Source organism: Emericellopsis cladophorae (genome assembly GCF_022114955.1).
Source record: "Emericellopsis cladophorae strain MUM 19.33 chromosome Unknown NODE_64_length_119800_cov_120_522489, whole genome shotgun sequence".
NCBI classification, from domain to species: domain Eukaryota; kingdom Fungi; phylum Ascomycota; class Sordariomycetes; order Hypocreales; family Bionectriaceae; genus Emericellopsis; species Emericellopsis cladophorae.
The window spans coordinates 41,557-55,555 of NW_026250989.1; the positions used below are offsets into that span (position 1 = coordinate 41,557).

At 53.6% G+C, this 13,999-nt stretch overlaps 6 protein-coding genes across 6 annotated transcripts; 2 read left to right on the top strand and 4 right to left on the bottom strand.

Annotated features, from left to right (window-relative positions):
* Positions 1–501: 501 nt before the first annotated feature.
* On the bottom strand, positions 502–1,122 carry J7T54_003377 (uncharacterized protein; the record flags this gene model as incomplete). Its single annotated transcript, XM_051509554.1, has 1 exon — positions 502–1,122. The coding sequence occupies one exon, from the start codon at positions 1,120–1,122 to the stop codon at positions 502–504; it is 621 nt and encodes a 206-aa protein (XP_051359454.1).
* A 946-nt stretch (positions 1,123–2,068) lies between these two features.
* On the bottom strand, positions 2,069–3,063 carry J7T54_003378 (abc transporter; the record flags this gene model as incomplete). The annotated part of the gene is made up of 2 exons (XM_051509555.1): positions 2,069–2,689; positions 3,028–3,063. 2 exons carry the CDS (start codon positions 3,061–3,063, stop codon positions 2,069–2,071), a joined length of 657 nt encoding a protein of 218 aa, XP_051359455.1.
* Positions 3,064–5,096: 2,033 nt separating this feature from the next.
* On the bottom strand, positions 5,097–6,503 carry J7T54_003379 (uncharacterized protein; the record flags this gene model as incomplete). Its single annotated transcript, XM_051509556.1, has 2 exons — positions 5,097–6,232; positions 6,278–6,503. 2 exons carry the CDS (start codon positions 6,501–6,503, stop codon positions 5,097–5,099), a joined length of 1,362 nt encoding a protein of 453 aa, XP_051359456.1.
* A 1,450-nt stretch (positions 6,504–7,953) lies between these two features.
* Positions 7,954–8,625, top strand: J7T54_003380 (uncharacterized protein; the record flags this gene model as incomplete). Its single annotated transcript, XM_051509557.1, has 4 exons — positions 7,954–7,993; positions 8,145–8,262; positions 8,330–8,457; positions 8,543–8,625. The coding sequence occupies 4 exons, from the start codon at positions 7,954–7,956 to the stop codon at positions 8,623–8,625; spliced, it is 369 nt and encodes a 122-aa protein (XP_051359457.1).
* Positions 8,626–9,887: 1,262 nt separating this feature from the next.
* J7T54_003381 (uncharacterized protein) lies at positions 9,888–10,264 on the bottom strand (the record flags this gene model as incomplete). Its single annotated transcript, XM_051509558.1, has 2 exons — positions 9,888–9,946; positions 9,997–10,264. The coding sequence occupies 2 exons, from the start codon at positions 10,262–10,264 to the stop codon at positions 9,888–9,890; spliced, it is 327 nt and encodes a 108-aa protein (XP_051359458.1).
* A 1,762-nt stretch (positions 10,265–12,026) lies between these two features.
* On the top strand, positions 12,027–13,277 carry J7T54_003382 (cell wall glycoprotein; the record flags this gene model as incomplete). Its single annotated transcript, XM_051509560.1, has 1 exon — positions 12,027–13,277. One exon carries the CDS (start codon positions 12,027–12,029, stop codon positions 13,275–13,277), a length of 1,251 nt encoding a protein of 416 aa, XP_051359459.1.
* Positions 13,278–13,999: the final 722 nt, after the last annotated feature.

Here is a 13,999-nt window from a genome sequence, read left to right on the forward strand (position 1 = left end):
GTTGAGGTAGGCGGGGAGCGTTCCAGCTCCAAGTACGCGACGACGAAGGATGACGCAAGCGAGATGGTACTAGTGAAGGACTAGGTCCACGGAGATAGCACCGCTCGTATCGCCAGGAAAATACCGAGAATGTGCTTCAATCCAATTGAAGGTGGAATGTACGCATTGAAATGAATCGGCCGCACTTTGTGTTGGGTGTTGCGTACGAGCTGTGGACGCAGTGGGCTGACTCCCTCTCTGGCCGCCTCTGGCCAGCCCACTTCAACTTGGAATGTATCTCACAGCTCGGCGAACCAAACTGGGCGCATCCAAGGATCAATAAGCAAAGTGCCTACAGAGGGGGCTCGTTGCAGGGCTTCGCTCGCTTGCTGCCGTCGCGAGTTTCAATAGCCGTGCGTGTTGTTGTTGAAGGACCATGAGTGACCGTGGGCGGACAGCCCACTTGGAGCAACTCTAGACTAGCTCTCCTTCTGGTGACAAAGGGACAAGTCACCTAGAGACTCAGTTGCCAGACCTCTGCAGAATCGCCATCATCTCGAATTCCTCCAGCCCAGCTTCCTCCCCGCTCAACATCCCCATTTTCCACATTTCTGGATCGCGGACCCCAGCAAAGGCCACCTTGAAATCTGCCCAGTCGGCCTGCGGTCCTAGCCAGACAATGTGGCGGACGTGCTGCGCTTGCAAAGAAGATGCGGCCTCAACGTAGCGACGTACCAAACCCACCTGACGTGGGTAGACAAACATCAGTCCACCAACATCTGCATCGCGTAGTCGTGGTGAGAGATCCCATGTTCCACGCACGGTGTGGTAGCACGGCTCAGGCAGGTACCTGTTGACCTCGGTATCGTCCTGCTGATGCACTTCCACGCCTTCAACGTTGAGAGTATTTTGTGCATAATTGAAGAGAAGGGCTTCCAGGAGACCGCTGCCGCTGCCGACAGAGAGAACGGTTGATGATGGCGGGGACGACCGTGGGAAAATGTCCGCGAGAATGGTAAGCAATTTGGACGACAAGCTCAGGCAGCAATCTGGATGACGAACAGGGCCATTGGCGAGGTTCAGAATGGGCAGATCCCCCAGTGAGCGGACGTGAAGCACCGGGCCGCCACTAAGGCAGGCCATGGCAAGCTGGGCCGTTTGTGTTTGTGTTTGTGAGAGAATGAATTGCGGGTCTCACGACTCCCATCTCCTATGTTGAAAGGCTGCATAGCCGGAATCAAACCGCCACGGTGGAGTTTCCGCACCGGATGGTCATTTTTTGTGCGTGGAAACATGCTGACCGCAACTTGCAGAGTGACAGAACCAAAGAAGCCCAGGCAGTTTCTCAATTTCTCCGAGCACCTCAAAGAATACCACAGTTCAATTGCCAACACCACCTGGATCCATTCGTCTCTGTCAAACGGACGGATCTCAGACTCTTGGGGCTCACAAATTTGTTGAAGTTGGTTGTGTGGTTTGCTCGGATTGGCAATGCTCTATCTGTGTACTCACAAGCAACAAGACCTGACAAATTGGATGCTACAAACTCGAATCAAACATACCGAGAATACAGAAATTTCCCCTCCACCACATTGAGGAGAGAGCCCCTGAGTGTTTACAGAGAGGGGACTTCCGGATCGAGATAGTTCCAGCCGATGCCCTTGAAACTGCGTCATAAAGCCATGGCGAGCTCATGGAACGGTCACTGTTGGTCTGAGGTCAACATGTACTTTAATTGCACTTCTGCTGTTGAGTTCCCAGTACTTGATTTCGTCTCACTTCCATGTCAGCTTGAGATCAGCCTCTCCCAACAAGAATTGAGAGTGAGTGAATGAGGTGCCGCACGCACATAAGTGAATCACGCTTTGCCTCCTATCTCAGACACATCATCCCACCACTCCTGAACCTCAGCTGATACCATCTAGTCCTCATTTCTTCTGCCTCTGGGCATCCCAGTTCCCTAGACATCCCTCCATCCTGCTCGATCAGAGCCATCAAGGCTTCCACCTCCGCAATCTGAACCGCGCACATGACAACGCGATCACACATGGCCGCCCCAGTCCAAACGGTGCGCCACAATAATGGTCGTCTACTCCTCGAAGAAATCCTCGATAATCTTCCACTTCATCTCGTCCGTCTCCTGGTCCACGCTCGAGAATATCTCGTCAAGCAGCAAAATGCCTTGCCAGACACCATGTCGACCACGGACGAGTTGACGCACGATAGCACGGGCGAAGTTGAAGAGTTGTCGTTGGCCTTGACTGAGGAGATCGATGGTCGTCGACACCCTTGTGTAGATCCCCGTTCTTTGGGGAGATGGGCAATTTGAGGTGACGCGTCGCAGCGCCTCGTAGATTCCTTCGTCTTTGGCTTCCTGATATGGGTCGAGGTTGGTGCGGATGGCCGAGTATTGCGAAGGCGGGAGTAAGATGGGGTCCTGCGAGACAGCAATGACGTGTTTACGAGCAGTTTCGCGAGCGACACTGGTGAGCTCAAGATCGTCGACGGTGATGGGAGAAACGCTCTCCTCCATATGATCAAGCAGGCAGAGGAGCAGGAGGACGAGTGACGATTTGCCGCTCTGTTCGACCACAAAGCGCGACACTGCACGGATCTCCACGGTGAGACTTTTCAGATCGAGTTCATACCTGTTCTCCAGACTGGACCCCTTGTAGAAAGCCGAGACATTCTCGATCTTGGTGTTGCCGCACTGGGGCGAGTTGGACTCAGGGGGAAGTGATTCTCAGGTTCCCATGGATGGTGATCGCTCTGCGTGGTCAGCACGACACGGCCTAATTGCGTCGCAGTCAACGACACAGCCAGCACATGCGACAAGCCAGCTTTCAGACTTGGTAAAAGACGTTGCTTGTCTCACAATTTTGAGCCATTGGAACAATCGACCCTCGATGACTTCTGGCTGTCTTAGTAAACAGGCTGCAGCGCACCAGCCCGCCCCAACAAGACGACGAGGATGGCTGCAGGCACCAATGCCAATACGAGTTCCCCGAAACGTTGCGTATAGTCAAAGTCTTCGCGACATCCTCGTACCGCGGGACCGAATGAATTGTCGTTGAGACAAGCCATGAGGAAGACGGGTGCTCAGTGGGAGAGGAGAGCGAGCCGTTTACGTCGCCTTCGAGCCCAAGCCGCAGAGGCGGCATTTGTCGCCTATCAGTGATCAACATGAACAGGTACTTTTGTAGCTTGCTGATCACTGCTTACGGGGAATGGCGTTGCCGGTACCCGGGTGGTGCGACAATTTACGATATGGAATTTGGCGAACGGACGAATACTACACGCTAACCAGGCATGACATAACCGATTCCCTACTCGCGACTCCAAGATGGGGTACATTACTTACATGTACAGCTTCCGCCGACACAGCGACAGTCATGAGCAACTCAGCTGCCTATTTGGAATGCTAGGCACTGAGAACGCGAAGCACACTGTAGCGGCTGTACCAACTGATAAGAACATTGAAGCTTTGGGATCTCGTTTGATTGAACCATCACCCTGTCAAACTGGAAATGATTGAGGAGACTAAGAAGATAGTGTTCTGCAGTAGCTGACCTGTGAGACGCGCAAAGTAAGACCTAGAGTGTAGTTTTGAGTTGGGCAAATTGTCTGAGGGGATGATTTCTCAAATTGCGAATCAATTGTTGAACAGCAGGTGTTCGTCGTTGCATTCGCCCTTGGAACCCTCAAAACTGCCAGGCCAACTGTTCCTCAATGAAGTGTTGTCGACTTTGCTGATGAATGTAGCGAAGGTCCTCCACCGAGAGTTGCCTAATTGACGGGCGTCCTCCAACACTTTGTTGATGCTACAGCACGCATGCAGACCCTCGTGTCCGCACCTGAATGAGCACTCGTTTTCCAGGTGTTGTTTCAAAAAGGCTCTCTTGAGGTTACCGAAGCTGTAGCCGTCGTATGGAGCTACTGGGCGCGCTTGGAGTAAGTTAAAGTTGTTTGCCTCGTTGATCAACAAGGCCAGACTTGCTGGAATACAATTTAACTCGGAATTGTGATCCTCTGGAAAATCCACCCTTGAGGTGTCGGAAATGAGCTTATAAAAGCCTTTGAAAAACCATGTCATTGCCTCTTCCCTCATTTCATCGATCAAGTCTGTCAAAATTTCAGTCAGAAGGCTCATGGAGGTTGAAATAAGCGTACTGACCGACGATGCCCTGCGGTATTGGCAATGCCAAAGTCGGAATGCGGCGGGTAGCTTCGAAAATAGCAACGAACGCAATCTTTGGTACCTTTGCTCGGTATGGGAGTGCGCAACTCACTGCTAGATCGAGCAAAAGCCGTCTCCCGTAGTTGCGTGCAAACTTCTCCTTCAGGTTCGCATACCACACTGTTGTGTGGAAGTGCATGACCTCGACGCTGCCGTAATGATCAATGATCAAGACAATCTTGGCCCAAAGCTCATGCGTGATCTTGAACGGAACTCTGAAGGACCTTCCATGCAGAATTTGCAGATACAAGAGAAACGCCGAAACATCCAGCCTTCCGCTTGTACGACAAACGGCTCGCCAGACGCAGCTTCTGACCAATTGCCAGAGAGTAGCGCAGATAATTACGATGATGCTTTCGCCAAAGTTCGGGCAGAGACTTTGAAGGTAACTGGTGAAACATTGGCTCTTGGGCTCGTGGTTGCTTTCGGTTGCCGGACTTGCTTTGCTTTGATGATGTTTTCGATTAATGGGTGGTGCTCCTTCTGTTTCTAAACTGCAATCGGAGTATTCGGATTGTTGAGGAAGACGATCAGATCGCCATCGGGGTCGATTATGTGGTGCTTTGGGGGTTTGGCGCCAGACTGGTAGTAAATCATTCGGTCGGCAAAGAGCGCATCTTCCTCAGAGCTTGAAGCTGCCCACATCATGGTGGTGTCGCTTGCGGAAGGATCCCCGGTAGAAACTCTGGGAAGAAAGATGAGGGAGGATGTGGAAAATGAAAAGATTGCAAACTTATGGCCTTGGGTGACCAGGTGGGTGAGGGGAGAAGCAAGATGAGGTAAAAGTCAACACACAGTGACTCGAGGGTCACGGGTCACGAAAAGCCGATCACTTGAGCAGGAAGCTTCTTCTTTATGACTTCAAACAACTTCTTGTGAATTATGTGCGCTCATCCTTCACATCTACGACCGTGCCTCCTGAGTCCCCCTCATAATCCGTCACCTCCTCAGAGACATCAGAGTCTGGTTCTTCCCCATGACCATTTGGATTCCCATGACAGTTGTCCCTATCTTCCACAACAAGCGAAATTCTCCTATTAGTTTTCCGTTTATCATTCTTCGTGCGCCCAGAATCGATGATATTGTCTTCCATGTCCTCTTCGTACGTCTCCAGCTCGATCTCAGGCGCGTTTATCGAGCAAGTCATCTGAAAGTCCGCAGCGACATCAATCGCCTCCGATGTCTCAAAGTGGTATTCATAGCCGTCACGATCAAGCGCCAGCTCAATCTCTGGCAGATTGGCCACGTCAAGGTCGTCTTCGTGTGCGAGGTACACCTCGAGGTCGACCTCCCATTCTACTCCATCTGGTGCGTCTGCAATAATTGCATCGTGGAAAATGTTGAGGGGCGACGTCGCATCAGAATAGTATGATTCATCCTCCTCGCCATCAGTCGATGAAACTGTGCCGTCTTCGCTGTCATTTACGAGAGCATTGTGGTTGAGTCCTACGTCTGAATCGTTCTCCTCAGACATGGGAGACCACGGTCTCTTTTCATCTTCAGTGTCACCATAGATCTCACCACCGACTCCTTCTTCATGCTCGAAAGATTTCGAAGCATCAGGAATTGGTGACCTGGGGCCCCAGCATGGACATGGAAGTAAGTCGTCCCCGATCTTAATATCGTCGATAGTAAGACCCAAGTCGCGCGCAACGTCCAACTTCTGATTCGCCTTGACGACCAAGTCGCTCTGCAGCGGCTCGCCTATATTGCGCACCAAGTCTACCGCCGCAAAGCGCTCTTGCAGATGGTCATGAAGACTGATTTCTTGAGGGTCCCAGTAGAACGTGGACCACATGGGGAGGCAGTGCTCGTCAATGTATAAATCGACAAGCATGATTTTTTGTTCCCGCGCAATCCCAAGTCGACGGTGACCTGTCTCGATCAAAGCCAGCCTCGTCTCGACAGGCAGCATAAGCGCGGGGAAACTGGTGGATGTGAAACCACGGAACTCGTCGAGTCGGGCATTCCGAGCTTGGACAATTTCAGCGTCCTCGGGTTGGTCGCTGTCCTCTTCTGCAACTGTTAATAGATGTTAGAAGACATTTCGGGGGAAAATACCAGTCAGGTCGATCTCCATCGGGATGGCCACGCTTGAAGCAGAGAATGTATGCAGTGCTGGGCTGAGTGCTGCGTCCGTGTCCAGTCCGGAAGTCGACGACGGAGTTGGTAGATCCCAATGAACTCGGCGCACCTTGCGCGCTGGCTCAGGCTGCTCGGAAACTATAATACAGTCATCTTCGTGGTCGAAAAAGGCCTCGTCGGCTCCTCGTTTATGGCTTTGCATGTCGCTGCTTGTCAGGCTGTTCTGATTCGAAAAGCGACAAATGGCCAATGGTGGTGGGAAATAGGTCCTTCAGGGAGTAAGCTAGGAGAAGATCCGGGAGAAAGAGAACCATCAGACCGAAGGAGTGAGGGAGAATGAGAAGTTCCCGATATACTGTGAATTGGTTTTCTTGCCGTCGCATATGCTCATGGCATGCATGGAGATGGATGAAGATGGGATGCAACTCAAGCGGCACCACCGGTCCTGAAGTGACGCGCACACAGACCCTCGTCTACCGCCGTGTTACATGTTCTAAATTCACGAAACCTCCTAGTTACCATTCAGTCAGACAAACTTGACATCCCTTGGGGAACACTGAGTCTTCCCGCCACATGCTGTGGTTCGTGATTCGATGTCCCACATGTACGTGAACGATGATGAGGGAAGAAGCTGTGTCGACCTCCACAAACTAGTGTTTGAAGCTGCGGTCATTGCTCGTCGCACTAGAACGTAACATGGCGGTTGTGTGGGATGATACAGTGGTTTGTCTACGTTCGTCCATGTTTCAGATATCTCTGAGCTGCTCAACCACGCAACCCAGTTGGTCCGTTTGCGAAATATGATACCAGAGAGTTCAAATGGACCTAACCAGGTTCGCTTACATAACATCTGCCTGTTAAACAAGTGTGGTGCTCACTTTAGAAGCTCAAACCGATATCGAAGTTTCGCAGATAGCTACTACTCGTGCTGTCGTTGATCAAATGTCGCAGGCGGCGCTAGGACCAGGAGATTCAGGGGAACCTGTAGAAGACCCAGCTTGCTCTCGCCCTCATCAATTCTGGTCTTTCTTTCTACCTTCTCTCGTGACTCGGAACCAGCTCGCCAAACGAGCCGTTGACTTGCTGTGACTGACACCTATCTTGAGAGGAGCCGCGTCACAAGGACAATCATTCTACGTCGTATGAGGAACTCACATTTGCGCAATCCTTGTGTGACTACTTTACGTCTGCTCGCAAGTATACCAAGTTTGATTGACACGCGTTCCCCTTACCATGCCACTTGCAACCGCGTACCGTTCCAGCGATCCACAGAGGCCTCTTGCAAGTATCCCCTTGTCTGAAGAAGATAGAAGTTACGAGAGCGCTCATCCCTGATCTAGGCTCGACAAAAAATTGCTTTACCCCATTCTCTCGTGAATCTACAAACTTGCGACGGTGTGTTCTTCACTTGTTGGGTTATCGTCTCAGTGATCCTTTGTTTGTTTAGAAGTGACTTCCGTGTGTACATTCAGACCACCCTCCTGTACGCATAAAGAGCGTCTCTCTTCTTCTCTTTGTCCAACTGAATCTGCAGATCGACTCCTAGAACTTCAGACAGACACCAGCCCTCGATCAACAATCTCATATCCGCGTGTTGGAATCGACAACCAACGACAACGCCGCCCTTCTCTTCATTCTCAGGAACGAAGACAATGCCAAGCTCAAGTGGCAGATCCAGCCGGAGGAGCGGCAGTAAGTAAGTACCTATACCTTCAAATCTGGCGCTGACACATGTGACGGCAACGACATGCCGCCGCTTTCCGGGTCATCTACACGCTCTTCTCGCAGCGGTACAAGCGGCCGAATCTCTGGGGGCACGTCCTCTCACCGAAGCTCGTCCCAGACTCCGTCCGCCAGCCGAAGCTCTGCGCTAATGTCCTCCAGCCGAAGCTCCAGGGACACGTCCTCTCGCCGAAGCTCGTCCTCCAGGGCCTCATCCTCCAGGGCCTCGTCGGCCAGCGGTTCGTCCGAGGCCACGTGGCACGCACTGCCTGCCCTGCCGGACCGCACGCGTCTCTCTACAATCAGCGAGTGGATTGAAGACGGTCCTATGCGCGAGATCCCGAGCTCCAGCGACCCAGGAGTCCATGGCGACGAAATTGTTCCCTTCGTCGCCACTGATTACGACACGGAATCTGTCCGCTCGAGCGGCACCGGTTTGTCGTCTTCTCGCGACCAACCTGGAGTTTCGGTCACCGCCGACCGCTTATGCCACAATTGGCTTCCTGCGGACCAGGCTAGACGAATCCTGGAACGTATTCAAGTACTGGAGGCGCAAGGCCGCTGCCTCGCTCGCGTGGAACAGGCGCGACGGGATTGTCTGAGCTGCTATGGCTGCCGCACATGTCTGCCACTTGTCTTCAACCCTGATTTTCCCGAAGACATGGACGACTTGGAGACGCTCCAGATCCCATACTCGCTGCTCTTAGGTAGCGGCAGTGGAAGTCGCCGTGGAAGCAGTGGAAGCCGCCCTGAAATTACCTATCGCGGATACTACTATCGCGGATATGTCTACCGCAGCTCGCGCAATGGAAGCCGTGGAAGCATCGATGAGTGGTGTGAGTGGTGGCTCTGGTGAGCCGGAACTGAGGCTTGTTCCTTGCTGCGTCCTGAGTAAGGGCCGGGGAACGGATAACCTATGAACTGGCTTTTGGGTAACTTGTGCGAAGATGGGAAATCGGTATAATGGGAAATTGATATGATGGGAAACTGGTGTGATAGGAAACTCGTAGGATAGGAGATTGGTATTAATTTCTTGGGCCTCAACACGAACTGACTTGCTTGCTATCGTCTGGGTATTGCGAGCTCATCAGTGCACTCACCAGGCCACTTCCCATGCCGTGGGCTGGCTGAGTCTGCCGCAAAGAAGTTTCTCGGCATTGGCCCGGCGAAGACGCGGGGACTTCGGGTGTTTCTCCGTCATTGAACGTATGTCTTGTGTTCCTGGACTGACCACGCGCACGCAGCATTCCATTGCCCATCAAGTTGTGACGAACGACGCGCAAGCCACGCCAAGACTAGGATTGGACCCTGCGTCAGATCCTCTTTCAGCGAAGCGAGTGCCGACTACCATTCCCTAGGTGGATGTGCCGGCTGAGACTGTCTTGCAAAGACCCCGGACTCGTGGCTGTGTCGCCCGAGGAATGCAGTGCCATGACGGGGACGGAATTCATTAGGCAGAGGCTGTCTGTCTGTCCATATTCGGTAACGCCCACCTAAATGAGTACCAAATTCAGCGGAAATTACCAAAAGCACCTGTATAGATACCATTTACGGTGCGACACGAAGGCTGTGGTCGAGTATATGCGCAACTCAAATCGTTAGATGTATTCGTAGTGGACTGCCAGCTCAGTGCTGGTCCCATGCATGCCTGAATGCTCGTCTATCGCTGCCGAAATGTGAACGCCCAACGCCATACGATGCCAATAGCTTTCCTTCCTTCCTTGTCGGGCAGTGCAAGCTGTCTTTTTATCAAGTCCACTCTGGACGCCGTCTCACTGCTTTGATTGTACTGTGGCGACACGAGACGCCGCCGAGAAACTCCTCCAGCCTTCCATAACCCTTTTTCACCCGTCAATCGTCGCGCTCACTGGATATCAACGTCGCCCTCGCCATCTTCTGTGGCCTCCTCGACTGCAGGAGCATCTGGAACCACAATTAGCACACATTCTGCTGCGGAGCACACTTGAACTCACCCTTCATCTCCACGACGCCCTCCTTCTGTTCCTTCCTCTTCATCGCGTAGCCCATCTTCTTCTCCAGCTTGCGCTGCTTCTTGCTGCTCAGCTTCTTCCCCGGGCCGCTGTTGGGCCGCAGCCCCTCGCGCGCACCGTGGGCGGCGTCGTTCTTGGTGATGCGCGTGCGACCCTCATGCGAGGCCTGCTGGGAGCGCTTCTTGGCGGACGCGGCGCGGGCGGCGAGGCGGTTCTTTGAGGGACCGTTGGGATTTTTCATGGAAGGCATGATGGGCGGATAGGGTATTGCAGACGCTTGCTCTGGCTGTTTGGATCAGGTGGACGTCGCGGGCTAGCAATGTGAAGGGTCACAGAAATTCTCTTGTTGGAGTTTCTGGAAATTTTGCCCCGCCGTCGCCTGCAGGACCCTGCTGTGTGCGATAAGGCTGCGATAAGGATTCTGCATGGCGAACGGTACAATCCCATCTTTGACGCTCAGAATGAGGGCTAATGCGTGCCTAAGCTGCTTCAAACCTCTGGAAGCTACTTATCTATAGCTAAAATCGATATCGTCAGGTTAATTCGCTTACTCTCAATTGGCTGTTGGTTTGAAGGCGTGTCAACGTGCGGAAGGGTCATGCTCCTTTGTGACAAATGCATTATTTGAACTCAAAATCCTGTGCACACCCAAGTATCACCGCAGCCATCATGCTTTCAGACATGGTTGTCTCTATCTAGCTATCACGCAATAGTCACGTTATCATTGAACATGCGCACCTCTTAATCCAGCCGCACCGTGGCGCATGCAACGTCGTAGCTGGGTAATGTACAGGGTAGGCGGACGTAAGCCGAGCGAAGTCCGTCGTCGTCTTTTTTTAGACTCTTCCATTCCAGTCGCCTGCGCTTACTCGATTAATCCACTTGCGAAAAGCACTAGGAACAATATCTGCAAGGGCAGCCGAATTTCTAACCCACCGTTAGCGGATCTTGATGTCCTGCTTTGACGACCGTGGAAAATATTCCTCACCATAAGAGTCAGTAGCCAAAGCCAGCAAGGCCAGCCAACCAGTGAGAGTGGTTTGGGCATCGACTGATGACGGAGTATCGGCCAGCGCGGAACGCTAAACTGGGCAGGGACAGGCCAAATTATGGCCATGTTGGGTCATGCACCCACCACGACTCCATGGCGAATTATGGGCATGTTGTGTCATGCACCCACCACGACTCCATGGCCAAGAGGTGCGGGCAAGCTGTTGAGCGACGGACGTTCTGCCCGACCAGTCACCAGGCGGCAGCGATTCCACGTCCAGACGAATCGCGATCGAATCCGCAAGAAACCATACGAAGACGGCTTGGCTGGCTGACGGGCTGACCACCAGTTGCTGCCACGAACGCCCATAAGCTGACAGCGCTGCAGTCACCAAGCAAGCTCGTTGCGATGTTTTTCTCCAATTGACTTTGGAGCTAAACGCAGGGCCCAAGGATACACATGACTCTCATCCTGGAACGCGGCATCAGCATGATTGATTGTCATAACACAGAAGCAGCACGCACTGCCAGGCAACATCCTGGCAACCGCGACCAACCCCCCTGGCCCTCTGAGAACAAAACCCCGTATTCGAGCCCACTCCGGATCCTCGGCCGGTCGGCAATCGCCTTGGCAGTCCTCAGCATGAGGTCATTTTACGGAACTTTTCCAGGGCGAGCCAACCCGGAGGACGGGAAACTTCAAGCTAAGAAAACACGCTCGTATCGGCCTGTGGGGCGCCCAGCAACTGTCGTCTGCGGCTCCAGTCACGGTCAGGCTCGTATCACCACAGTCAATGATCAGATCGAGTCCAGGAACCTGTCCAGTGCTTATCCCGTCGGATTGTGGGTAAACAAGAAAGAGCCTGATGGTGCGAGCAGCCATTTAAGACGCAGGTCTCTTCCCACTCTCCGACAGTTTCTCTTACCTCTCCTCTCCAACCGTTGTTTAACAGTCAGTCGCTACACACGTGCACTTACACTCGCTCATATTTGCACTGAAACAGACGCAACCCACCACAAACATGATTGCCGACATGCGTGTCGCCCTCGTGGGCGCCCTCGCTGGTTCTGCTGCCGCCCACAAGTACAGCAACACCACCACCTCCGCCGTCAGTGACCACGTGACGTACACCACGGAGACGGTCACGGCCATCACCACCTACTGCCCTGAGCCCACCACCCTCACTCACGGCACCAAGACCTACACTGTGACCGAGCCCACCACGCTCACCATCACTGACTGCCCCTGCACCATCACCACACCCGTCACTCCCCTGCCCACACCCACTGGCCCTGCTGTGGACGAGTGCGCCGCCGCGTGTACCGACGCCCACAACAAGTGTGTCACCGCCCCTCACTCCAACAAGTCATGGTGCGCGGCCCAGTACGCCGAATGTCTCGGCTACAACCCTTACGAGGGCGAGTACGAAGAGCCCACCGCCTGCTCGACCACGCCGGTCCCTGAGCCTACCCACACTGAGACCCCTGACAAGGACGAGTGTGCTGAGGACTGCACTGACGCCTACCGCAAGTGCCAGGTCACTCCCGGCTCCAACAAGTCTACCTGCGCCTCCAACTTCGCCGAGTGCTTGGGCTTCAACCCCTTCAACAACAACGGCACTCTAGTTGAGCCTACCGCCTGCTCGGAGCATCCCACGAACACCGCCACCTCCGCCCCCAGTGAGCACACTACCTACACTACGGAGACGGTCACGGCCATCACCACTTACTGCCCTGAGCCCACCACCGTCACTCACGGCACCCAGACCTACACAGTCACCGAGCCCACCACGCTCACCATCACTGACTGCCCCTGCACTGTCACTCGCCCCGTCGAGCCCGTGCCTACCAAGGAGCCTGAGCAGCCCGAGCAGCCTGAGCAACCTGAGCAGCCTGAGCAGCCTGAGCAGCCTGAGCAGCCCGAGCAGCCCGAGCAGCCCGAGCAGCCTGAGCAGCCTGAGCAGCCCGAGCAGCCCGAGCAGCCCGAGCAGCCCGAGCAGCCTGAGCAGCCTGAGCAGCCTGAGCAGCCTGAGCAGCCCGAGCAACCCGAGCAGCCTGAGCAGCCCGAGCAACCCGAGCAGCCTGAGCAGCCTGAGCAGCCCGTGCCTACCAAGGAGCCTGAGCAGCCTGAGCAGCCTGAGCCCACCGCTCAGCCTCCCGTCGAGCAGCCCAGCACCACACCTGGTGTGCCCGCACCCATCCCCGGTGCGGCGAACAAGGTCGGCGGCTCTGCTGCTGCTCTCCTCGTAGCTGGTGTCGTTGCCCTGCTGTAAGCGGTCTGGCAAGGACAAGCGGATGCGAGAGAAGGAGTGGGATTTTTGATTAATCATTCGTTGGTGGAAAGATATTTCACTTCTGATAGATGATAATGAGTTTAATGAGATGATTCCCACTATGTGTACGTGTTCATTGTAGTATTCAGTAATGTATGGCAATTGAGTGACGAGGCAGTTCATGTCCCAGAGGGGGGTGTAGACGACGTTGACATTATTCCGCGAAACCAGTAAGGCTACCCGGACTTTTCCGTGCTAAAGGAGCTCAGTCGGCCATACCTATATATCCATATTAGCTATCGTATTCTTTTCGCCCTCGAAGATAAACAAAGGCATACGGAAGAATTAGCGCACTACGTCAGAAGCTACCTACGAATCAATAATAAGTCTCTTCTTAAAAGATCTGCAGTGATAGATTCTAGGAAGGACTTCTAGTATCTTTAAGTGGGTCGTGCTAGTGGTGGAATTGCTGAATATAGAGAGCAGCCGCAACGCCCTCGCTCTTAGAGCGAGACTCGCGGCAATCTCTGCCAAACTAATCGAACTCTTTAGAAGCACGCTGAAACGCGATCGAGACAGAGCAGAGTGGCTCTTGCTCTGCGTCCTCCAGATACTTTGCGCCAAGAGACCCCTAAGTCCAACAGAGTTCCGCCACGCCTTGTGGGCAAGTCTGTTGAACGGGTACAACCAAGTCTTTGCCGAGTTCCCAGACACCACAGAGA